At 30.8% G+C, this 26,511-nt stretch overlaps 1 protein-coding gene across 3 annotated transcripts; it reads left to right on the top strand.

Moving 5' to 3' along the window:
* Positions 1-12,688: 12,688 nt before the first annotated feature.
* LOC114396596 (protein SMAX1-LIKE 6-like) lies at positions 12,689-18,768 on the top strand. 3 transcript variants are annotated; one of them, XM_028358673.1, is made up of 4 exons: positions 12,689-14,480; positions 15,689-15,920; positions 16,677-16,926; positions 17,011-18,768. In XM_028358673.1, exons 1-4 carry the CDS (start codon positions 13,333-13,335, stop codon positions 18,564-18,566), a joined length of 3,186 nt encoding a protein of 1,061 aa, XP_028214474.1. In that variant the 5' UTR covers positions 12,689-13,332; the 3' UTR covers positions 18,567-18,768. The 3 variants fall into 3 exon arrangements, with proteins under 3 accessions (XP_028214474.1, XP_028214483.1, XP_028214465.1); XM_028358682.1 differs by having other exon boundaries at positions 17,017-18,768; XM_028358664.1 differs by having other exon boundaries at positions 12,691-14,480; positions 16,677-18,768.
* Positions 18,769-26,511: the final 7,743 nt, after the last annotated feature.

A 26,511-nucleotide genomic window follows, 5' to 3' on the forward strand; every position in this document is an offset into this window, starting at 1 on the left:
AAGACCATGATTCCAAGCAACATTCTGAAACCTTGGCTGCACCTCCCGACTCTCTTCTAACAGCACAATCGCAGTGCTTGTGTTAGTTTTCAGAGAAAGCTTCTGATTCTTTCTGGACCAGCCCAGCTATGAATCAGCTTTAAAAATTTCAATTATGGAGCATGTTGACTTGAGCTAATAACACCAGGTTGACTTCAAAGAAAAAGTGCCATCTGATCATCCTCTCCACACTAGTCTGTCCCTACCAGCATCTAATCTTGGGGGGAGACATAACTGTAATAATATTAACAATACTGTCAAGTAAAAAATCTTTAAATTTATCAACCAACCAACCTTCTTCAGGATCTGTATCATTCAACAATCTAGATTGAGTCACCAGTTCTATCTATCTGATTTAATTCAGTTCAAAGACGGGTTAAATGAATTGAACACAACTCCAATCTAAAGAACTAACAGAACAAATCATAAATTGGGTTTTCAGTTGAACTAATCAAATGGATGAATTCGACCCAAATTTAATAACACTCCCAAATACGTCTTCCTCCTCTCAAGTAAAAGATTTTCAAATTACATTATTTTGATAAATTTTTAGCCAAATTGCAATAGACAGTTCAATAAATTCATAATTTACAAAGAAGAACTATCTTTTAGATACATTCTTCTTTCCATGTAAACGGTAGAGGATGCATTTATGACAATTAATAAAATTGGTTTTTTTTTTAAGGGGAAAAAACTGGTTTGTTTAGAAAGTGAAACATTTAAATAATGCATTGGATCATATTATTTTTATAATTTTTCATTAAATAATTTTTATTCACTATTCTAAGGACAATATTAATAAAATAACTAAGTGAATGAATTACTTGAGAGAATATAACTAGTACCAGATAATTACGAAAGGAATTTGCATGGGCAAGACAAACCAGTTAGTGACAAGTGCGATAACGCAACAATGACAAGGGCAAAAGAAAATGATAAGGAAGTTGACAAAGGACATTTGACGTTGATGGTATTCCAAACAACTATTAGATAAGAATTTAAACTTTTTTTTTAAGTGAGATGTTTAAAAGAAAAAAATATAGTTATAACCATTCATAAATAATTTTAAAAAATAAATTAAATATCCTTGGATCAAGAGTTGAGTTAAGACTAATTCTTTAAAATACTAATATTCATCCAAAGAGTTTATTTCTTTTAACATATATTTTTACATACACAATCAAAATCATTTGTCAAACTATGTTACATCATATTGTAAATTATTAATAATTAATATTTTAACAATTTTATAATTTTATCATATCTAATTAAAAATGTAAAGGAAATATATATATTATTAATTTTAATTAAAACATCTTATTGTTTTAACTAATTTTAAATTAATGGATATGAGATTTTCTTATTTTAGAAAATTTAAGTCTTATTTTATTATAACCTTAATCATTAAATTTCCAAATAATTATTATAATCGCAACTTATGCTTTACACTGTTTCACATTCATATCCAAAACCTACTAGATGAGAGACGGAACTCAAGGAGTAAAGCAACCTTAACTGCTTATGCAAATGTTAAGTTGCCAAGTTGGAACATGTTATTTTCCGAAAATATTACAGATTTCCGAAAATGTTAAGCTGTACTAGTTTATTTAATTAGAAGACACGTTTTAATTAATTAAACCTTAAATATATTTTAAAAAACAAATAATTTTTACATTAAAATGTTGTATACACTCGTTTACTTTTCAAAAAATATCTTAACAAGTTACAAATTTAAATATATTTTAAACAAATAAAAAGGTTAGTATATAGTAGTATTTACGAATTCCTGTCTAACATACACGTAGATATCCAACACATTCGAACCTAAAATAATGACTTGTCCTCATTTTCTTTCCTTTTATGACATCTTTACCCACCATTTAAAGGTCTTTTTCACGTTGAGAATAGGAGTCACATCAAACCAAAATCCATATCTTATCGTTAAAGTAATCAAAAGTCTATTTGTGGCATAGACTGAATGAAGAGTAAAGATTAAATACCTATCGTCTGCCTTGTACCCCTAAAAAAAATACAAAAAATATCGTCAAATTATGTGGATAGATCACTGAAGTACAAAATTTACGAAGACAAAAAAGATTAAAATCAAAATTAAATATACTATAAAAATTAAAAATATATTTTATTTTATTTTATTTTATTTATAAAAAAAAACGTTTGCCATACAACAGATGGTTAAAGACTTGATACACGATTAGTAGAAGCCAAGACTTGGAAGAATTCATCAAGATAAGATATGCAAGCTTTTTTCATTTTAAATCACTCTAGATAAGATGTTCTTAATCATAGCTATCTACTAAGCAACATGTTTGAATCAATCATGTATGCTAAGATTTAGCAATTTATAATATATTCTTCTAATTATAAGAAAATTATGTACCTAAATCAGATTTACGTACACTCAAACTTATATGAACTATATATGCTTATTTACTATGCTATACAGCGGCAGATGCTTTGTGGTGGGGTGCACAGCAAATGGAAGATAAAATTATAGAGATAAGGTTAAATTTTAAAAAGAAAAATTGTAAATAAAAATGAAAGTATAAAACAACCAAGAGGTAAAATAGGAGCATAATCAGTTTAAAAAATAAAGTAATAATTATATATGTATATATATATATACACATATATATATATATACATGTTTTATTTAAATATCTTTCTAAATCAAAGCAAAAATATAGGTGAAAAACTTCATGTTCTTTTGAAGGTTGTACTCAAGGGTGAATCTATTAAAACTCATGTTTTAGACTCATTAACAAAATTTATTTACTATTGAATTTTTATAAACAAAAATTCACATATATTGATTAAAATGACTAATATTATATTTTATATTCTTTTATTTAAAAAAACATCTCTTAAATATTGTTTTACCGTTAAATTAGTTTTTGTTTCTTTTATATAAAATGCATGTGAAAAAAACTATAATGTAACAAATAGAAAGCAAAAAGGATGTTCAAGAAAAAAAACATGAAAGCTAACCTTGACAAACAGTCCATAATATTTTCTTTTATTAATAAAAACAGGAAAGAAAAAAAATGAGTATGGTGTATTATTTGCCAAATCCAAGACATTGACAACAACACTTTTAGAAGTAGTAATTATGAGAGAACTATTCCGAATAATTTCAGATGATAGTCATGGAATCAAGTCATCACAAAATGATGGGGAAATAATGCCTAAAAGCCATGACACTTGTCGACTTAGCGATTGACTTAGATAAAGTTCATATTTTGGTACCAAAACAAAAAAGGTTTATACTTTTTAGTTTTTGTTAGAATTTTTTGTGGTATTAATACAAGGTACACCCTGTTATTATTTAATTGAAAGTTTTTATTTATAAATAAGATTGGAAAATAAACAAATAAAATAATTATATTGTAATTATATATTTTTATTGAAAGTAAAATATATTTGAAAGTAGTATATGACTATTAAAATTACATAGTATATTGCGCATGTGTTATCTTAAAACATAAATTAAAATTAGATATCAAGTGAAATTATTCTTTTAGGTAGTTACGGATAACAAATTAATAAATCGCCTTTTTTTTTTCAAACCATTGGTTTCCCTCTTAATTTATTCCTCAAATAATAAATTTATGTAAGTATTTTTTAAGAATTAAAAATCAATTTAAATATTTTTTAATATTAGTATACTTTTTAATATTTTTAACACTACTTAAGTAATATTTTAATTCATACTTTAGAAATCACACATGGGAAGGGTAATGCTTAACATATGAAATCTATGGTGGATTTGATAAAAAAAAATAGTTTTCTTTTAGAATGGATAGAATTTTATTTTTATCTATATAAATCAAACTTGAATCTTGCAGATCTAAAACAACTCACATATATTATTCAATCAATTAAATTAAAATCTCTTAATATAAATAAAGATGATAAGTGTGACATAACTTTTATTATCTTTGTTGCACTTGATTCATTTGATAACTCTAACAAGTAAGAATCAAACAAGGAATGATTACATTCTTGAATTTGGAGGCTATCTAGCATCTACAGAAGCCTATTCCACTGTGCCTTTGAGGAAGAAAAGAAAATGAAAGGAAAAAAACAAAATGTTTTTTTTAAGTTGTTTAATTGTGAGAGTCTAAGAGATGACAAAATTAGTCTAACTTATTGGTTTGACTCAAACAATATGTAAATAAGGATGAATTGGACACTTAAAATTCAGACTAAAAAAATTGGCCCAGCTTAATGTGCTAGATGGTTTAGGTCGAGTCCTAAAATTTTGGCTAGAAAATAATAAACTTTCTTTAGTTCGGTATTATTTATTATTTTAAATTTTTATAAAATTAATGTAATTTTAAGCTTAAAAATTGTTAGGCTAGGCTAAATAACATGCAATCCTTAAATAAATCTAATTAATTTATTTTTAAGAGTATGTTTGATTTATAGTCAGCGTCCATTAATACAAATTCTCATGTGCAAGCAAATGGATTCCTAGACACACATTACACCTTGATTTGACAACTCATTTTGTTATTTTTTATATTATGTGAAAAGTAAAAAAAAAATGTAAATAATACAATAAAAGGGTGATATCAGTGCCTTTTTTCCAAAAATAAGAAATGTCCACTTTCTGAAGAAAGAAAGTTAGCCTCTATCTCTCCTATAAGATTCACCATCACCACCTTACATAGCTAGCTAGCTAGCTTGAATAATAAAGTAGATCAATTATGAAGAAACCTTCTCCACTAAAATTCACTCACTATTAGAAGCACACTATTGTGCTTTCCATTTTTGTTGCCAATGCTTGTACTCATTCAAAATGGAAAAACAACACACTAGTTCTCCATACCTTTCACGCGCTGTCAATTATCTTCCCTACAGTATTGTGATTGGAGACTGACATACACGCTGCTAATGCTCTCATCATTTTGATTCTCTTACGTACGAATCGTGTGGAGATGGCAGAGTTTTACTAAACACGTAAATAGAATATGTGCACATGTGTACTACATCCAATCCAACTAATTTCACACACTACGCAATTACCATACTCTCTGCAATCAAAGCTTTATATTTACTTTTCATTCATTCATTTAATTTAGTCTTCTTTTTTTGTTTTTTTTTTATAAAAAAAATCACTTTAATCTATGTAAATTATAAATACAATTATTTTTATAAAAAAAACCACAAAATTATAGTGAGAGAAAATATTTAAGCCGCAATCAAATAATGAAAGATCTGAGACGGTCTTCGATTATGCCGGTAATTTCAATGTGTCTATTTATATTTTTATATTCTTCACTTTTTTAATTAAATTTATTTTTATTTAAGTTTTGTTGCAAAAATCAGTAACAGGCCGGAGAACCTACTACTGAGGTCTGCAACGTGTCGATATCCGAGATTAAGCACATGTTTGTACAGCAACTAGGGTGTGTTTGGTTGTAGAAAAAAGGAAAAAATGGAAGACAAATAATGCGATAAGAGAAGAAAAAAAAGAAATATGTGAAAAATGAGATAAAATAAAATAGAATTAAAAGTGATTTAATTCAAGAAAAATATTTGAATTAAAGTAGTTTGATAGGTAAAAAAAATAATATCAAAGAAGAAAATTAATATTAAATAAAAATATATCATTATTATAGGATAGGAGAAGGCTTACAAGTTCAACGCATTGAATGCAGTAGAATAAGAAACTAACAGCGTATGATTTCCTCTCAAATCCGCTCATTTTGGCGAGGAATTTTTTTTCTATGGATCCCACTAATTATTTCAAAAATTTCTCAAATAATTGTTGCAACCAAACCAACACCATCTCATCCCAGTATTTCTCCCCAATTCTCTGTGTTTATTTCCTTTCTCTTCTCACACATTTAACCACAACCTACGAGACAAATCTAATCGTTCCACGCAGCAATAATAGTCCCAAACCATTTGCAAACGTAATTTTGAAGGCACTTGAACATTCAAACATGTCTTATATTTAAGAGGAAGGGAATATTTCAGTTAATGCATATCTAGATTAAAGTTTATAAATATAAGTTTGAATTAAAAGTATCTTGTAAGTTAAAATTTGATAAAAATAAATTTACTATGACATGATTTATCACTGCTTAAAAAATATATTTAAAATGGTTAACTTGCATTGGTAAAAAAAATCGTTAACTTGCATATAACTTTAGAAAATTATCCCATTTAATAGTGCTTTTAGACTTAAAATGTTGTTTAACCAGTTTAATTAGTATCTTTAAAAAATTGTCAGTTATAATTAATTTTTTTTAAAGCTCGTTTGAGGGATTTTTTTTCACTTATTTAAAATACCTTTAAAAAGTAGTGTCTATATTAAGTACATAAGTTAGACTTATGCTTTAAATTAGGGAACTACTAAGGCCCTGACTAAGCCATGTTCACCTTTATTAAGTCCGTTTTTCATGTTTCGTACTTTTTAACTCATGTTTACATGCATGTATGTAGGATATATAGTAGTTGCAATTATTACTTTATTGATGTTAAAAAATTCTATTGTTTGACTAATGCAATAATAGACACCTTAATTGACCACATGTATTCCTATTTTTAAAGAAGCATGTCTTCTTCTTCTTTTTTTAGATAAAGAAATCAGGTCTTCTTACGTACATATGTAATCATTTTAGATTTGAGAAGTATTATTTGTATAATTATTTATACCATAACAATTTTTTATGTTTATATATTTTTTGCATATCATTTATTACATGAGAGAAATAGACAAAAAAAAAACAGTATTGTATAAATTATTATATATGCATCAGATCTCAAAAAAGAGAAGTATTGTTTGCCCGATAATTTATTTTATTCCATTATTTTTGTAAACGATAGGATGAAATCTAAAATCTTTATTACATTCTATTGTAAAATATGTAAACAATAAAATGACATTTTTAATCAATTCTATTCCATATTATTTTGTTTTATTATATTCTAGTCTACTTTATTCCATTTTCCACCACCAACCTAAATATATTCTTAGATTAATCTTGAGTTAGATGATGAACATCCTTTATATAATTAGGCCAAAAAACCTGATCCAAAGGCAAAAAATATATATTATTTTAAACTATCCAAAGTAAAATGTAAGTTTTTGTATGATCAGAGAGGATTTTTATTTTTTTTATTTCAAACTTGATTCAAATTCAACTATCAAAAGCCCTATGGTTGATTTTCACTGTTACCTCAAATTGACCAATCACTAATCTGTCAACTAATATAATTTATCAATTGAAAACCTTGTCACTAGATCTAGAACATGATCAAACCAAGGATATCCACGCTGCACTTGTTTCAGTCTCTCCTCTAGAACTAGAAAGCTCATGTGGTTAGGTCTAACATTTTGACTAACAAAGTAACAATTACCAAACTTTTCATCAATGCCTCCCTTTCATGGCTCTTCCAAAATATCAAAAGGTCCTCTTCATAGTGGATTTCCGACAAACAGTCCAGTGTTCAACTCAAGGACTGTGTTCAAAATCAAAAAAGCTAGTCATAAATAAAAAAATACAACCTATATTTTGTCCCTTTCATATCTTTCACGTCCATAGGTAGTGCAATTAGGGTTTAGACGTATGCAAAACCAAAGGAAAAAAGCTTATGATAAAAACTGGACATACAAATATATAGTTTTTTTCTTACCCACAACATATGATACAAGTAGTTAAAAATCATTTAGATATACTTAGGTGAGTTGGATTTTTTATTATGCGAATAAAGTAAAATTTGTGAGAAAATTATTATTTTTTAATTGATATTTTATTTTTCCGAAATGATCTCATGACTTCTGACAATATAAATATCTTACTTTTCACGAAAAAAAATATTTTTCATTATTTAAAAAATCCCACAAGTTCCTTAAGCAACGTTTTTGTTGGTCAAACAAATATCCCCCACTAAGTAATATGATAATGATGATATCCATCACACACACAGGGCATTGACATGACATGGACAGCTATAAAAATCAATTTGTCGATTAACCATTCCCCTATATCTTTCTTGATTCGTGAACTCATCAAACCAAATCTTGTAGTATTACTTATCTTGCTTTATTTTTAATTATATTCTCTCCTCCCCCCCCCCTTTTTAATTGTGGCTGGACTACTTCCAACGCACCTGCCCTAGCAACCTTCAATAATCACTTCTTTTTCGGGAAAAAGAAATCCATGTAAAAGTTGAACTAGACGCTTTAGCGTACGTAAATTTGTTGGCAAAAACACCAAAAGGGATACTTTTACAAATTATTTACCAAAAAGGGACTCTTTTGCAATTATTTTCAAGAAGGGTCTATTTTTTTATTGCAAAGCGCCCCCCACCCAGGCACCTCCACTGTGCACGTGACACGTGGCACAGGGAGGTAGCGCCCCTGACGCAGGCGCCTTTGGTAGTGCCCAGGGGTCAGGCACTACTGGTGGCGCCCCTGCTGCAGGCGCTACGGCTAGCGCAGGGCAGCCAGGCGCCTGCCCCCCCCCCCCCCAGCCTCTTCTTCTCACACCCCCCAGTCTCTTCCCACACCCCCCCAACCCAAAATTTTATATTTTTTATATTATTTATCAAAAATTTAAATTTTATTTCATCTTTCTTATTAGTATTATTTGTTATTTTTTTATATTCCCACACCCCCCACCCCAAAATTTCAATAAGATTATTTTTTATACACTCTAAATTGTATATTTTTTAATTTGTTTATCAAAAATTTAAATTTTTTTCATTTTTATTATTAGTATTATTTGTTATTTTTTTATGTTTTATTATTCTCTCTTTTTCAAGTATATATAAGTACATTTTCAATAAAATACATTTTCACTTAAAATACATTTTGAAATCCTAAAATGTTTAAAAATGCTTTTTGATTTGGTCAATTCTTTTTTTATTTGGCCATTAAATTACGTTAGAGATCATTTTCATAAAATTCATTTTTATTTGGCCATAAAATTTAAATTTTTGATAAACAATATAAAAAATATAAAATTTTGGGGTGGGGGGTGTGGGAAGAGACTGGGGGGTGTGAGAAGAAGAGGCTGAAGGGGGGGGGGGGAGGCAGGCGCCTGGCTGCCCTACGCTAGCCGTAGCGCCTGCAGCAGGGGCGCCACCAGTAGTGCCTGACCCCTGGGCACTACCAAAGGCACCTGCGTTAGGGGCGCTACCTCCCTGTGCCACGTGTCACGTGCACAGTGGAGGCGCCTGGGTGGGGGGCGCTTTGCAATAAAAAAACAGACCCCCTCCGAAAATAATTACAAAAGAGCCCCTTTTTGGTAAATAATTTGTAAAAGTGCTCCTTTTGGTGTTTTTGCCTAAATTTGTTTTTAACTAGGACCAATAGAATTATCAAAATTTACACTCACACGACAACCATTTAGAGTATTAATTAATAATTAGTATGCGTTGCTAACTGAAGTTTAATTGTATAAATTAGCATCATCTAAGTTCCTATTTTTTATGTTTACTAAAAATTGCTAACTGATATTTGTAGCCAACTTTTGGTTCACTCATCTCTTATAAGAAATACTTTTGTTCAAAGTGCAGTCAATTATATACTCTCTCTCTATATATATATATATATATGTATATAATTTTGTTCTGTTCCTCATCACCTCTTTTGTGTTGTTTGATGACAATTTAAAAACAAACGTGTAACAAATCATTTTATGTTGTATTGTCCCTTGCATTTTAGTGAATCAAAGACACACTAAATGTTTTTTTCAAAGCAGATTCAAATGATAATTTGTTATTTTTAGCGAGCGAATCGAAGCTTCTTTTGTTATACTTATCATTTTCTTTTAGTTTTATAAAATAAATTCTTTATTTAATATTTTTGCTAGAAAAAATATTCAGTCGCATAATATGTTCTTTTTCGAACCGATATACTTTATATTGCTTTATTTTTTACAAACGCAAATTACACACTGAAAAAAAAAATTGGTATAGTGTAATCTCTTCCAACTTTTCCTTTCTGCCTTTTGGTAACTCCTTTCTAGTTCAACATTCAACACCTTATCAAATTCGCATCTTCAATTTTTTATACATATCTTTCTTTGTTGAGTTAGATTTTATTCATATATTGATTTTTTTATTATTAAACATTTACAATCTTTTTTTTATAGTCATTAGGCATTTACAATCTATTCAGTATTATATTAACTTTTAAAATTAAATTTGCATATTCAAATTATCTTTAATTTACTATTATTATCATCATCACTTCTTCTTCTATTATTATTATTATTATTATTATTATTATTGAATTTTAAAAGATGAGTTAACTAAAAAGAAAATGATGAAAAATAAATAGGTAAAGAAGGACAAAAGGTCCCTGTAGACTCAAAAGCTTGACAGTGACCTCCGTTTGCCCCCATTTGCTTCAGTGGGCACGGCATCTGTCACGCTCTCGCTCAACCTCAACCACCGTGAAAGACAAGCACTCGCAAGCCCAAAGTATTTTTTGTTCATTGATATGTCTAAATTATATGTTTTTCTTTTTCTAAATTTTTTTTGTCAAACCTTCTAATGAGAAAAATGTATTATATATTCGTTATTTTTTAATATAATAATAATGCAAGTTCATAAATGAGCCTTATTTATGGGACCTTCTTTTTTTTTCCTTTATCCGCGATTTTCATTTTTTATAATTAATTTTAGAAGAAGAAATTAAATTTTTGAAGAAAAAAAATTGATTGTTTTTTCTTTTTTATAAATTAAAAAACAATATTTAAAATTTTCCATCAATAATTTTAAAATTATAAAAATACATTTAGAAAGATTATTTATATTAAACTAAATTCAAATATATTTGAAAAAAAGAATATAATTAAATTGTTCTTAAATATAATTTTAAATTTCAAATCACCACTAATAGTTATACTCCTTCCAACCACACATTCACATTTTAGTCTTTTTGTGCTTACACATTACTACCAGATTATGTATCTCTTCACCTTTATTATTAGACATAAAATAATTTACATCTTAATTTTAGTTTCTTACTTTTTATGCACTTGAGTTTAATGGTCAAATTTGTGTTTAATGATCCCCCTTGGTCGAACACTTTCTTAGTGATTTGGAATCTGGTCATCCAGATTGTTATGAGAATCTCAAAATAAATGTTAGATTGGATATGATAGATCCTTCTTATAAACTCCAATGACTAACTTAGATAAGCAACTTTTATAATTTATATTTAAATGTTTTTGGACTAAGTCTTCTTTCTCTAAAGCACAATCTAGTTACAATAATAAAAATAAAAAGTTACTAATTATTAAACAAATTATAGTGTCGTAAAAAAAGAATAAAACAAATCATAGTGCACGGGATTTGTCTACTTTGTGCTAAGTAAATGTGTAAAGTATATGTATTTACTATCCCTCATTTTTTATTTATAAGATGTAAATTTAAAATGGTGTTTGTTCTATGTATAATGTCTTTTTTATTTATTATTTTTAGACTAAAAATACTTCTCATTTGAAGAAGAAAAAATGTATTGAAAAATCATTAGAAGAGAAAAAAAAATATTAACAACAAAGATAATTTTAGAAAAAAATGTATATTTAAGACAAATTTATTATTATGAATTAAATTCATTATTTTTATTAATTTTAATAAATTAAGTCTTTTATATATAGAAACGATGGAGTATCAATTTAAAATTAAATGAGATGATAACCCATTACAAATTGAAGTTGATTATTAATTATTTGTTTCAATGTCGGATTTATTTTATTCAGTAACATAAAGTTTCAATGTCGGGTTTAACTTTATGTTATTGAATTCTTTCGAAACTTTTTTGTGTGATGTTGAAAGTTTGGTACATATCTGATGGCATGAATAATTGTATTTGTACTAACAACAAATATATTTGCCTATGTGTTTCTGATAATTTATATTTAGTAGATAAGATTAGACGAAAAATAAGAAAGTTTGGTAAATTCAATTCTAAATGATGTTGCACGAATGACTTTAAATATATTTTAAGTGCCTGAGTAGTTTCATATGGTGGAATACAGTCCCAGACTTTGTTAGGGGTGACTATCTTAGGAATACAAATACTCTTCCTTCTTATAAGTTTTGCTAGTTCTCCCTCTTGGGTCTTTGTTTGGTTCCTCCAAGCTTTTGTCCTTCCTTTTTGCATCTTTTAATGATATTTGTGGTTTTTGGTGGTGGGTTTTTGGGAGGACACCAACCTACTTAGGTTCTTCCTCCCTCTTTTCAATCTCAACTTTAATTTGTAAAAAAACAAATATTGAATTTTCTATAATCACGTTAAGATACAATTTAACGTGATTTCAAATAAAATTTTAAGTGTTCAACTTCAATTCAAGGAATTGAATCTAGATACAGAATTTATTATAATTTGAAGCACTTTTAAATAATTATTGTATTGAATATATTTTTTATTGTTAACTGGTTCTTGTAGTAAAAAGTTAACCCCTAACATTTTGTTTGGTTTTCATGAATAAAAAATGATGATAAAAAGTTAAACATAAATGATATCAAAATCAATTTTATAAACACTAATTCAAACATACATAAAGTCTATTTGATTTAAACTTCTAAGTGTATTTTAAAATAATTTAACATTATTGGTTGAAGCAAAACCTTGAACTAGTCTCTTGAGTCTAGATCACTTGGCTATCCAATCCACTTTTTAAAAGATAGCTTTCGATATTCAAATCTATCAAAGGCACACACCCAAAAGAGAGACCATGGTCCATGTAATTGGAAACAGGAAGTTGTGCACACCTTTCACTCATGGCCATGGAGAGTGAGGTAGTAGAGAGAATCTATGCCCACCATCTGTTCGATCAGTGAATGGCCAAGCAAAAGGGTCCCACCCAAAAAAACTATCCACCCCACCATAATATCCCCATAGAAACCTAAATACCAAAAAACAAAAAACCCAAACATTACAATACACCATCCTCTGCCACAACCATCACCACCAAAAATAAACCTTCTCAGTTCTCACTCTGCTCCTCCCCCTTGTCTTCTCTTCACCAATAATTTATTCCACACTCTGAACAAGTAAAACCCAAACCAAATCAAACCCCTCCAACAATTTTCTCATTTTCATTTTTTTAATCTTCATCATCATCATCTCTCTACTAAAGTCCAATCCCAAGCACCTGGTTCCCAGATAACGCTACATTTTATTTATTTACCCTCTCCCCCTATAATATTATTAATTATTTCTTTATTTATTTTATTTAATATCACACACTCTACTTATTTATTATATTATTATTGTGATTATTATATATATGCTCGCCGGCGATGCCGACGCCGGTCAGCATAGCGAGGCAATGCTTAACCGACGAGGCCGCGCGTGCACTCGACGACGCGGTCGCCGTCGCGCGCCGCCGCAGCCACGCACAGACGACGTCGCTCCACGCCATCTCCGCCCTTTTAGCGCTCCCCTCCTCCGCCCTGCGCGACGCGTGCGGCCGCGCGCGCTCCGGCGCCGCCAGATTCTCCGCCACGTACTCGCCGCGCCTCCAGTTCCGCGCGCTGGAACTCTCCGTCGGAGTCTCCCTCGACCGGCTCCCGTCGTCGAAGTCCACTGCCGGCGGCAGCGACGAGGAGCCGCCGGTGTCGAACTCTCTGATGGCGGCGATTAAGCGGTCTCAGGCGAACCAGCGGCGGCACCCGGAGAGCTTCCACATGTTCCAGCAGAGCCAGCAGGGAACGACAACGACGTCGTTTTTGAAAGTTGAACTAAAGCACTTCGTTTTGTCGATCCTCGATGACCCTATCGTGAGTCGCGTTTTCGCCGAAGCAGGGTTTCGAAGCTGCGATATAAAACTCGCGTTGCTCCAACCGCCTCTACCTCCGGTTCAGCACCGGTTCAACCGGTCGCCTCCGGTTTTTCTCTGTAACCTCGACCCGGCCCGGCCTGACGAAAATATTCGCAGGATCTTGGAAGTTCTCGCGAGAAAAAACAAGAGAAACCCTTTGCTTATGGGTGTTTACGCAAAGAATGCTCTGAGGGGTTTCGTTGAGATGGTTCGGAACGGAAGAGGAGGTTCGGTGTTAGGTTCGGAGTTGAGGGTTGTCTGTTTGGAGAGGGAGATTGGGGAGTTTGTGAAAAAGGGTGGTTGTGGGGAAGAGAAATTTGGTGTGAGGTTGAAGGAGTTGGAACAATGTGAGAGTTCTGGTTCTGGGGTTGTTGTTAGTTTCGGGGAGATTGAGGTTTTTTTAGGGGATGATGTGGATGTTGATGCTGTTAGGTTCGTTTTTTCGGGTTTAACGAGGTTGTTGGAGATTCGTGGTGAAAAGGTTTCGTTGCTGGGAGTGGCGGAAACTTCTCATGCTTATTCGAAGTTGTTGGGTTTGTTTCCTAATGTGGAGAACGATTGGGATCTTCATTTGCTTACTGTTACTTCCGCCACTCCTTCAATGGAAGGACTCTACTCTAAATCCAGGTTCGTTCTTTTTCTTATTTCTTTAAGAAGAAGAAAATAATTGGTGTCTTTTTTTGGTGTATGAGTTTGAATTTAGGATTTCGTGTAAACTACTCAAAAATGGGTTATTATTGGTGTGTGTCTTTTTAGTTCTGTTAGTACTATTTGTTGTGGTTTGATGTACTTGTCGTGTTTTTGGTTGAAGGGAAAATGGGAATTTGTGTACTGTTCTGGTTCTTGCACGTTGGTTGGTGTAAATAAATAATTGTATAAATGTTTCGGAGTTTTGTGAGGAGCAATGCACGTTTGTTATTGTGACATGGGGTTCACAAGCGTGGTGGAGGCCATGCGCAAATAAATGGTGGGAGTGTAAATTTGAGTTTAATAAATGGTGTGTTTTGTGAACTGAATTTATGGTTTTTGGTTGTTCTGAGATCTCTGATGTCTTGTTCTTCTTTTTTCTGTTACTTTTAAAATGGGGTGTTGGGTTGAAGTGGAATTTTCTGAATATGTTTTGCATTGAACTCTGATTTACCTCGCTATACTCCAAATGTGTGTTATGTTTTTTTGTTTTTCTAAATTTAGAAGATAAAGATACTGCAATGAAGTTCTGGATGCAATATTTTTAATAGGAAAATAATGAGTCACATGCAATGTGCTGTAATGTAGTACTTGCTGGGTAGAAGTCAGGTCTGAAACGGTTCTATAATAAAAGATGTTAAATTTGAGTTTTCATTACTTTGGTCTTATAAAATGGCATTTATAAAACTCTATCATAAATTGGAGTTTTCATTACCATGATCTTATATCTCATGGATTCAAGGTATTTATAAAACTTGATCAGATGTATTAGGTATCCCTGAGAAATGTACTAACCAAGACCTGGTAGTTCTTGTTCTGCTGACTGCTTGTGTTAGCCAATATGGACGGGCAGCTATGAGCAGTATTTTGATGAATGGTATGATTCCATTTCTGCATTGCCGGCCCCGTTTCACTCTGTTTTATATACCCTTTCTTCAGATCCAAACGGATAGTTAGAAACTTAAGTATGTATTTTTCTGACTACTATTGTGAGATCGTCAATTTCAGTAGTCTATTATGGTATTGGCCATAGTATATTTCATTTATGTAGATGATGCCTTGAAATCTCTTTCATTGTGCACACTTTAGCTTCTGACTGTTTCGTGCCTATTGGATCTCACAGTTCCCTGCTCATGATAAACTTACAGCTTGATGGGGTCCTTTGTTCCATTTGGTGGGTTCTTTTCTACACCTGAAATCAGAAGTCCCGTAAGCTGTACAAATGCACCTTTTACCCGTTGTGACACATGCAATAAAAAATGTGAACAAGAAGTTGCAGATCTTCTGAAGGTAGGTCCTTCATCTAGTAACTCAACGAGCTCACCCTGGTTACAAAAGGTTGTTAATGTGGAGACGCATAGAGGGTCGGATGCGGCAAAGGTTTGTTATGATTGCTAATTATTGAATTTCTCTTGTCCATTGCATACTGAGTCGTCACATGCATATACACATACATGCAACATGGTGGGGGCAATCTCTGTACTACTGATACATTTATAATAATTTAGAGGTACCCAGTATAATGCTAACCTGCCTATGCATGTGAAAAGAATACTATTTGAATATAAAAAACGTAATAATAGTATTTTATATGCAGCAAACTAAATAAAAACAATGTTTCTCTGTCTATTTCCTCCCTCTGAGCTTTCTTTTGCTGAGCCCATGGCATTTGATGATCAAATTGAAAATTATATTAAATATGTTCCTTGAGATTATGGAATTTACTGAACTCAATGGATTATATCTTTCTGAAAGTTTGTGAAGATAATAAAGCACTTTCTATATCCACATGAATCTTTTCCAGTATAGCTTTGCTCTTACTGCATACATCTGCTAATGGATGAAAGAACTTATTTGCTATTAGTATTGGCAAAGAAGAAAATCATACTTGTTCCTTTTATGATAATTCATAACATTTGCAAAAGTTATTCTAGAACATTTTTTCAATGAAATGATATTATCAATTGTATTAGTTATATTTTCTCATGAGGAGCTGTAAGTTTTCTTGTGTTTATACCTTAATTTAAATTCTTAGATCCACTCTGTAAATAATCATGGTCTGCATCACTTGCAATATTTCATTGCTTCAATTTACGGCTGCATATATTTAAGAATGAGCTCCATCATCTAGTGCAGACTAATGAAGAAAACACAAGTTTGAATGATAAGATCTTGGGATTTCAAAAGAAATGGAATGATATTTGTCAGCGTCTTCATCACACAAGTTCACTACCTCAATTTGATATTTCTCAAACAAGGTCCCAATCTCCAACACTTGAGGTTTCACGCTTTGGTCCGGATTTTAAGGAAAGCAGCAGTAAAGACCCATCACACAATGAATTCCAATATTCTAGTCAAATTTCCTACATGCCCAAAGAGTTGCATGGTATTTTTCCATCAAAGCAGTTATCTGTTCCATTACCTTCTGATACAGTCAGCATTAATACTGGAACTGATCATGTTCTAAAAGTTTCAGAGACACTGCAAATTCACATGAAGACCCCTTGGGCTGCCCCTTCCCTTATGGCCAATAAGAGTGTGCTTGACCACAGATCATCTTCATCCCCTACTCGTGTGACCACAGATTTAGGATTGGGAACGTTATATACATCAACTGCTCAGGATCCAGATACCCCAAAACTGCAAGATCAAAGAAAGCATCTTCAGCGCTTGTCAGATTCTGTTTCAACTGATTGTGATGGTACGAATGAAAATACTTCTCACCGAACTGCTAGATCTTCCTGCTCTGGTTCAAATTTGGAAGGAAAATTTGATTTAGCAGATTTCAAGTCTCTTAATCGACTTCTCAATGAAAAGGTTGGCTGGCAGGATCAGGCCATACGTGCTATCAGTCAAACTTTGTCCCTTTGTAAATCTGGTGCAGGAAAGCGTAGAGGCTCACATGGTAGAGCAGACATATGGTTGGCTTTCCTTGGACCAGATAGACTTGGAAAAAGGAAAATTGCTTCAGCTCTTGCAGAGACTATATTTGGAAACCCTGAAAGCCTAATCTCTGTGGATCTGGGCTTCCAGGATGGCTTTTACCCATTGAACTCGGTTTTTGAATACCAAAAATCACGTTGTTATGATGTGCTTAGGAGGAAGACAATTTTGGATTATATTGCTGGGGAGTTGAGTAAAAAACCCCATTCTGTTGTCTTTCTTGAAAATGTAGATAAAGCTGATGTTTTGGTGCAGAATAGTTTGTTGCAGGCATTAAGAACAGGAAAATTTTCATATTCGCATGGAAGGGCGATTAGCATCAATAACACTATCTTTGTTGTAACCTCAACTGTCTGTAAAGGTAATGACTCTTTTGTTTTGGAAGAGTCTAAGATGTTTTCTGAGGAAAGAATGCTTGAAGCCAAAAGATGCCAAATGCAATTATTAATTGGACGTGCTTCTGAGGATGCCAAAAGAATTGGTGGCACAAATGTTAAGGTTGTACCCAGAAAAGGGTTTTCCAAATCATCATCTCTGAACAAAAGAAAGCAGGCTGATATTAGTGACTCCAAGGAGGGAGCAACAAGCAAGATGCAGAAACAAGACAGCGAGGCATCTCGATCCTTTCTAGATCTAAATATGCCTGTAGAGGAGGGTGAAGAGGGTGTCAATGACAATGACCATGAAAGTGAATCCATGTCAGAAAACACAGACGCCTGGTTGAGTGATTTCTTTGATCAAATTGACGAGAAAGTGGTTTTTAAGCCATTCAATTTCAATGAGCTTGCTGAGCAAGTATTGAAAAGAATTGGCATGCTATTTCAAAGGACATTCGGCTCAGAGCTTCAGCTGGAAATTGATCATGAGGTAATAGCATACATACTCGCAGCTGCTTGGTTATCAGACAAGAAAAATGCAGTGGAGGATTGGATTGAACATGTTCTTGGCAAAGGCTTCGTTGAAGCTCAGCAGAAGTACCATCCTGCAGCTCAATATGTAGTGAAACTGGTTAATTGTGAATCCATTTTTGTGGAAGAGCAAGCCCCTGATGTATGCCTTCCAGCTAGAATTAACATGGACTAAATTTTTTGCTCTCTTTGTATTGTTGTAATCAGTTGTAAAATGTAGCTTTTAGGATATATATAGCATTTGGTAGTTGGTAGCGGTGTTCAGCTAATTAATCTCACTATTTTTGTTTTCTTTAAATCATTGTGTTGTAATTTCTATGATAAATGAATGTGTAATTTTCTATATATTATACCTATTTAATACATCCTTTTATCCTGGTTGTCTATAATCAAAGTCCAATTTGCAAGTGTTGTAATATATGATGATATTTGTGTAGAATGGTGTCTGTCGGGTCATCTTAATCTAGAATTATTTATATGTATGTATAAAACAAATAAGATGTTTTGGTATACATATTTTTATATTTATTTTATTTATAAAATTACATTCGTGAGTTATTATTTTATTTTTATAATTATCTTCATAAATCATTCTCTAATTTTAATTATCGTTTTTTTTTATTTAGAAAAATGAAAAAACAGTTTTTATTATTTTTTTATTTTAAAAAAACGAAAAAAAAACAGTTAGACATGAAGTATTTGTTTTGTCGCAACACCTTATAAAATTTATTTGTCTCATAATGTATTGCTTAGGCCATTGATCATTGATGATTGTAACGAGATGCTATGATCAAGATTCCATGGATAGGATCTTAGTATGTGTCCACTTCAATTTCCATTCTAAGTTTCGCATGAATTATCATAAGAAATTCGAACTTGGAATGTTTTGACTTATGAGGGTTAGGTGATTGCATTTATGACTTGTCCTCGCTTGATGTGATGCACTCCGATTAGATATATTCCAATTGTTCTCATGCTTTGAGGAATCATCTGTTGTGTGCATCAAATACAAATGAAGTACCATATATACTTCCGGTTTGTCCCATCTATTACACTTAGACGAGTTTGTATTCTACCCTAATAATAACCACGGGCTTGCAGCCCAATGCACACGTACTTAGCCTTGTGGTTTTGGATATGCATGATGTGTTCATTAGTGGCTTAGTTTAAAATTCTGAAAATACTTTTAGGTCATTTTCAATAAAGAACTCCAGTGAGTTGTTAAGGATGATTTTTTTTTTCTTTTTAAAATATTACACATTCCTATAATGCTATATATTTTTTTACTTTAAGCTACTCAATTAAAATTTTCTTCTAAGTCATCAAATTTTTTTATGAACCCTACAATGTATCTCTCTTGCAAGTATATCGCTTTTTACCAGTCTTTCCACCCAAAATAAGTGATATTCTAATTATTTTACACATATAAAAAAATTAATAAACAGAGGAAAGAAGATAATAATTTTACAAGGTCTCTTGTTAATCAGTATCTTTAAGACATTGGTTAAGAAATTAAAAGAGTAAAACATTTACTGTGTAAATCATAAGAAAAACATAACAAAAAATCATGAGCAATATAATTTTTAGTCTCTCACTAAAAATATTTCTATTTTAAGTTTTTTAATGTCATCATGATATTGATTAACATTTGTCATTTTACAAAACAATCTTAATATTAATATAATATTGAAAAACTAAAGTGATACTAATTACATATTAGGGGTATGAGTAGAAAAAAAGCAATCAATCATGAGCAACATAATTTTTTTGCATCTCACTAAAAATACTTTAAGTTTCTTAATAATGTCATCAAAGCACAATTTAACATTTGCCATTTTACAAAACCAATCTTAATATTAATATAACATTGAAAAGCTAAAGTGTTACTTATTACTTATTAGGGGTAATTAGTAGAAAAACAATTAATATTATATTGAAAAATCAAATATGATATTTATTTTAAATTTTTTTTCCTTAAATGCGATACTAATTTTGAAAAGAAAGAATAATTTTATAATATTAAAATAATACTAAAATCTCTATTGATTTGTTGGACAAATTTTAAAGTTAAAACTTTTATTGAAAACCTTACGATCTTTATTGTGTAGGGTCAATTTTTAACATTAAAATTCCCAACAATTTGTATGATTATTGTGTTGTTTATCATTGGGTTAAAGTTAATTCTTCAATCATCGACACGGAGTTGGTCTAGTAATAGAGATTAATTATTCACAATATAACAAATTAAGAAACACAAAATAGATCCTAATTATAAGAAATTAGGATCCCTTTATTATTAAATTTCATATTTATTCCTAGTTAATTGCGAATTTTATTAATAATATAAAGTCATTTTCTCATAAAAGTGAGTGTATTTATTAAGTTATCAACAAAATAAGATACATTAATTGGTTTAAAAATTATTTTTCACAAAATAATTACTTCTTAAATCATTTAATGTCATAGTCATAGATAGTCTCGAAATAAAATTAAAATTTATGACAAATTAACCCATCTAACTATTTTATTGGTGTTGATCAATTAAGTAATTGTTTATTATATATAAAATCAAAAATAATATTATTAACTTCAAATTTGCATACATGAAAAGTAATATATCAAAATGAATAAAATATATTTTTGATCGATTCTTCTAAATTATATGAAATTTGGAATTGGTCCCTTTAATTTGTTGTCTCATTTTAGTCCCCTAAAATTTTAACATTTTACTGTTCATTCAGGGTGTTAACTTTGTTAGTGATTATGTTTTGACAGACAAGGTTGAACATGGATTATGTCTAAGGCATTTGTACAACAATTCTAATCAAAATTTGGTGGTGATGCATGTTAAAATACTGAAAAAACATATTGGATTTACTAACGAAAATAACATACTTATGAATAGTAACATGTTAAAATTTTAAAGGGATTGAAATGGGACAAAAAATTCAAAGAGATGAATTCTAGATTTCACATATTTAGAAGATCAAAAACATACTTTACCCTAATAAAATTTTGTGATACATGATCCACATGTGAGAGAGCACAAATTGCTTCTCTCACACTTATTGTTCTCCAGTTCTATAAAAATCTTAGTTGAGTTATTAAACACGATTAGGCCTGTTAAAAAAACAAATAAAGTGTATCGAACTGTTGTCGAACGTATCGACTTAAACTAAAAGAACCAAACTATTTTTTTTAATAAAAATTAAAGTGAACTATTCTTCAGTTCATTTATTTTAAAATTGAACTGATGCTCAATTGAATTGAACTTCTACTTATGAGATTGAAAAAAAAATGAGACACGAACACCTCGCAGATTAGTTTGTCCATTATGCGCTCTTCTTCACTGAATATGTGTGAACCATGATTGAACTGAAAATGATTAAATCATAATTTTAAAAATATTTTATATTAAATAATATAATAATATTAAAAAACATTAAGTAAAATAATATTATTAAGTAATTTATTATTTTTAAGTTCTAATGATTAATTTCATATTCTACTAGTATTTAATTATTTTTTGAAATATTAATTATTAATTGCATAATGTTTCTCAAATTATTAAATAATTTTCTAAAGTTATTGGAAATTAAAAAAAAAACATGTGGTGTTAATTTTATAGTTGTACCCCGGAAAAAAATATTAAAATTGTAAGATTTACAATACTTAAATAATTGCAAATTTGAAAAAACATGCGTTGTTAATACTAAAACTTGAAGACTTAACAAACAAATCAGTTTTAAGATGTAAACGAAAGGCCCAAAATCTCAAAGTCCATTTCAAAAGGCCCAATCCTAAAGTCGCAAGGCCCATTCCAAAATGCAAAATCCTAGTTATGCACAATAAAGAAAGACTCTTACGCCGTCAACCACGCTATCTCGAAGATAATTTTCTCTTTGTAGTGTGTTTCTTCTACATTCGCTAATACATGTTAATGGGGATCAAAGTAGAGATTAGTATTACTTTTCTATCTACCATCATTGTTCCATCTACACTTGATAGTTAATTAGAGTATTTTGTGTTTTCCCTCAATTTTTTTTTTATAAATTAGGTTGCTTTGCTTGTCAATTATACTAAACAATAAGGAATTATTATTTTTAGTCATATCTTATTTTCAATTTTTATTTTTGGCTTATATTCATTCGTGTGATCGTTGCTCTGATAAGTTTGGAATTTCCTATTTAATTATTTCACCATGCAGGAGTTCAATATAGATAATGGCTTAAGCTGGCTTATAACTTATCTCGCCTACTCTTGCAAAAAGTTATACCTAACATCATTCCAGATTTCACTTTTGTACTTGCTCTTATTTTCAAGTTGGGCATTTTTTTCTGTGCTGATTGAAAATTCAAAATAATCTACAACTCATTGGACATTAGGACTTTGTGGATGCTTGTTTCTTGAATAAATTTGGAGTGTAGTGCTTAACCTTTAACTAAACTAGAATGGAATGTTTTTCTTCATAAAGCCTTATAAACACGATATGATTTTAACTAGTGTGTCCTACAATCATTCATGGTGTGGTCTTATTTGATAAAATTGTGTTTCTCTTCCTTTATTTAGATTTTGGATCATGTGTTATTAAAATCTAGGTAAGCATTCAAATGTCCTTTAGTTGACCCTTTCCCTTTAATGAAGGTTGCGTAAGCATGACTGCTCTTTTATATATTGCATTCTTTTAAGTTTTGCATGTTGGTGCTTTGTTTTGATACAATATTGTTTATATTCAAACAAGAGACCTAGTCGTGGACAATACCAATCAATTAAGGAAAAAGGTGGTAGAATTTATAGATGATTGTTGTTCCCACATATGCCTAACATCTATTTTTGGTGATGATCGATTTATGTTGTGAAAGGGAGTCCATAAACTTGAAAGGAGAATGAGTTTTCACCCAACGTATCCACAATTCAGAATAAAATGAAGATCAGTCTTGAATATTCACCTAAGGTTGAGGTTTCAGCTAGTGAATCTTTGTAAGAGATACATGTGTAGTTACTGATGATGATGTGGATGTGACAAATGGAAGCACGGTTGGTTCTTTTGAACTTTCTAATGAAATTGACAGAGGTTAAGTTTCTTACAACTTCAATTCAATTGGAATATTGATAATGTTGTGTTCGTATTTTATCACATTAAGAAAAATTACTTAATTACATAAAATTGTCTAATTTCATTATGTTTTTTCTTACTTTACATGGTGTCATCTATTCTTATACTTGAACCTTCTTGTTGTGAGTATGTTAATCAATTCAATCATGCCTCAGTTCTAGATCCTTCTTTTATGCATGACATCACAAATTATTTGTAAAAGAAAGTTCTAGGATTGAGATAAGATTAAGTTTATTAGCATCTTTTGAGCAAGAAGATTGAGTCTAAGAACAAATGATTCATAGAGGACTGAACTTCCACTAAATGACTCAACTTAGATCCTAAAATATTATTACATATAAAGTAAGAAAAAAAGATAATGAAACAAGGTAATTTTTACGCAATTTAGTAATTTGCTTAATGTGATATAAGATCAACACAACATTATTAGTATATCAATTGAAAATGCTAGAAACTTAACTTGTTGTATTGCATTGTCTTTGTGAATTGCACTATTGTTGCCTTTTATCAAAACATGGAAAGATAATTCGAGAAACACCTTATTAGAAGGATCAGAAGAATTAATTGTATTTTCATTTGTCACATCAACGTTAATTGCACTTGTATCTCTTATCGTATCAGTTTTATTCTGAATTGTACTAAGTTTGGAGAAAACTCATCAACTTTTAATTTTGATGAATGCAAAGATAAAGACTTCACACCATGTATATGATCAGGATTCTTTGTTGCCATTTTTCTCTCGTGTTTATGGGTCTGTTTTGGAATAATAAATCGATCATCACCAAAAATAGATGTTGGGCATATGGAAGCAACAACTATCTATATTTTCTACTACTTTTTGTTGAAGCATATATCCTTATGAAGTAATGTTTTAATGACAATAAATTATTTCTAAGTCTTTTAGACTTAAGCTACTAATGGTTAGTAATTTTTTAAAGATAGGACTTGATCAAGAAACATGAAGAAAGGTGAGAAGCATCAATTTGAAGTGTGTTACCCTTCCAAAAATAGGATTTGCTCATTAGAAGCAGGATTACCAAAAGGAATGCCGACTAGAAGCATACAAGACTGGCAATATTTGAGAAGATCAAAGTGCATCAAGTTTAGAAGCTGAGTATAATTAGAAGCAAGATCAAGAGATGGAACTGGTAAAGGGCTAGTATGATGAGAAGCTACACATAACAAGAAAGACGACCAAAAGATGCAAAGACTGAACAAAGGATGAGACTCAAATGTTTGCATTGTTTAAAAGAACCTACATCAAAAGTACTGAGCTGAGAATCATACTAAGTGTTTAGAAGCACAAACTTATATGGGTTATCGAGTTTTGATAAAAAAAAAAAAAAACTGAAGTTTATACACAAGCACTGCAAACTCCAAAAGTTACTTCAAGAAGAATCCTGCATAAATCAGTCTTCAGAAGCAATACTCTGGACTAGATTCGGAAGTTGTCATATGGTGGACCACTAAGGAACAACAAGTACCAATGGAGAAGTAAAAAATTCTACCCATTATAAGGAATGAATATAACCCAATATTGTGAGTGAATCAAAATAAATTTCATGTGTATTGTGTCTAATACTTCTCATATATGTTTGCTGCCTTTTAAATTTATAACTACAAATCGAAAACCTTTATTTTCAATATCTAAAATTTAAATCTAGGACTAAAAGAATTTTCAATATATTCTTATATGTTTTTACTTTAACCATTTGTACTTGTTATAGTTTTGAAAATTAGATCGAATGTATCAATTCAATCAATTGGAGTAAGCATTACGAATAGAAAAGCTGGACTACAAACTAGTTAGATTGCTGGTTTGGTCAATTCAAGAAATGCGTGGAGTAAATAATTTGTTAAATCAGTTAAAATTTGATAATAAAAAAAATGATGACACAAAACATGATTAAACTAGCTGTATCAAAGAAAACTTAACTTGTTGTATTATTGTCCATTTCTAATTATTTATTTTATTATCCTTTTTAAAATAAAACGAGTAATATATATATATATATATATATCATCCCCTTCCCTAATCTACACCTCCGCCAACCAGCTGCACTGGCTCATGCTTCTATTTCTATAGATATCAGATTTCATGCTTCCGCTATGCGATTCTAATACACCAAAACCAAATTTACACAACAACAATGCCTTAACATTAGGACCTATATATATTTTTTCGTTTTTAATTAAATTAAAGATGCATCTTGCTTCATTTTTATGACCGTGAAAACGTGTTAGGTAAAATAAAAAGTACAATACACACACAGTTTAATTTTAAAAATATGATTATACCCTACCTGTGTGTGCGTGTGACTATAAATTTTTGCAAATATATTTATTTAATTAAAATATACTAACCAATATATTAAAGTTAAGTTTTTATTATTTTTATTTTGACTAGTACAACTTTGTATCTTTCGTCACAAGCGAAATGAGTATATGCTAGTAGTATATTATCTTCTTTCTTTTTACTAATAAAACTATGAAATTGCAAAGCCGTTAAATAAAATTGAGAAAAATAAAAACATTTACAGACGACAAAGATCTTCTAGAAAACACCAATATCCCTATCACAAATCGATAACATCAAGATTTTCAACGTTCGAAATTAATTTTTTAATTGTTAGTATTATCTTGATTGAATTCCTCCTCCCATAATAATAAACAATAAATGAATAATAGTCTTCCAAGCTAACCGCCGACCGAAGAAAGACGACAGACCAATAAAAAAAAGGTTCACATCTCAGCAAAGGGGAACTGTGAGCTTTGCAGGGGTAACAGCGGGTGACGCAAGATAAACTTCTCCAAGCCATAAAATCCAAAAGGCCAAGGCGTGAGCATCCGGAATATGAGGTTGGGTCGCTTTAGTGTGGCCGTTCCTAGATTAACATTGACACGTGGCTATCTACTATTCGAAGGAGCTTTGGATATTATGCGCCGCCGCCGGGCCCACATGCCTCTGTTTTCCACCTGCCTTTTACTACTTGCACTCCTGTTC

Source organism: Glycine soja, chromosome 2, assembly GCF_004193775.1.
Source record: "Glycine soja cultivar W05 chromosome 2, ASM419377v2, whole genome shotgun sequence".
NCBI classification, from domain to species: domain Eukaryota; kingdom Viridiplantae; phylum Streptophyta; class Magnoliopsida; order Fabales; family Fabaceae; genus Glycine; species Glycine soja.

Coding starts and splice junctions, on each gene's coding strand:
- LOC114396596 (XM_028358664.1), top strand. CDS start 13,333: ATGCCGACGCCGGTCAGCATAGCGAGGCAATGCTTAACCGACGAGGCC. Junction 14,481..15,688: donor GGACTCTACTCTAAATCCAG/GTTCGTTCTTTT, acceptor ATAAACTTACAG/CTTGATGGGGTCCTTTGTTC. Junction 15,921..16,676: donor GAGGGTCGGATGCGGCAAAG/GTTTGTTATGAT, acceptor CATCTAGTGCAG/ACTAATGAAGAAAACACAAG.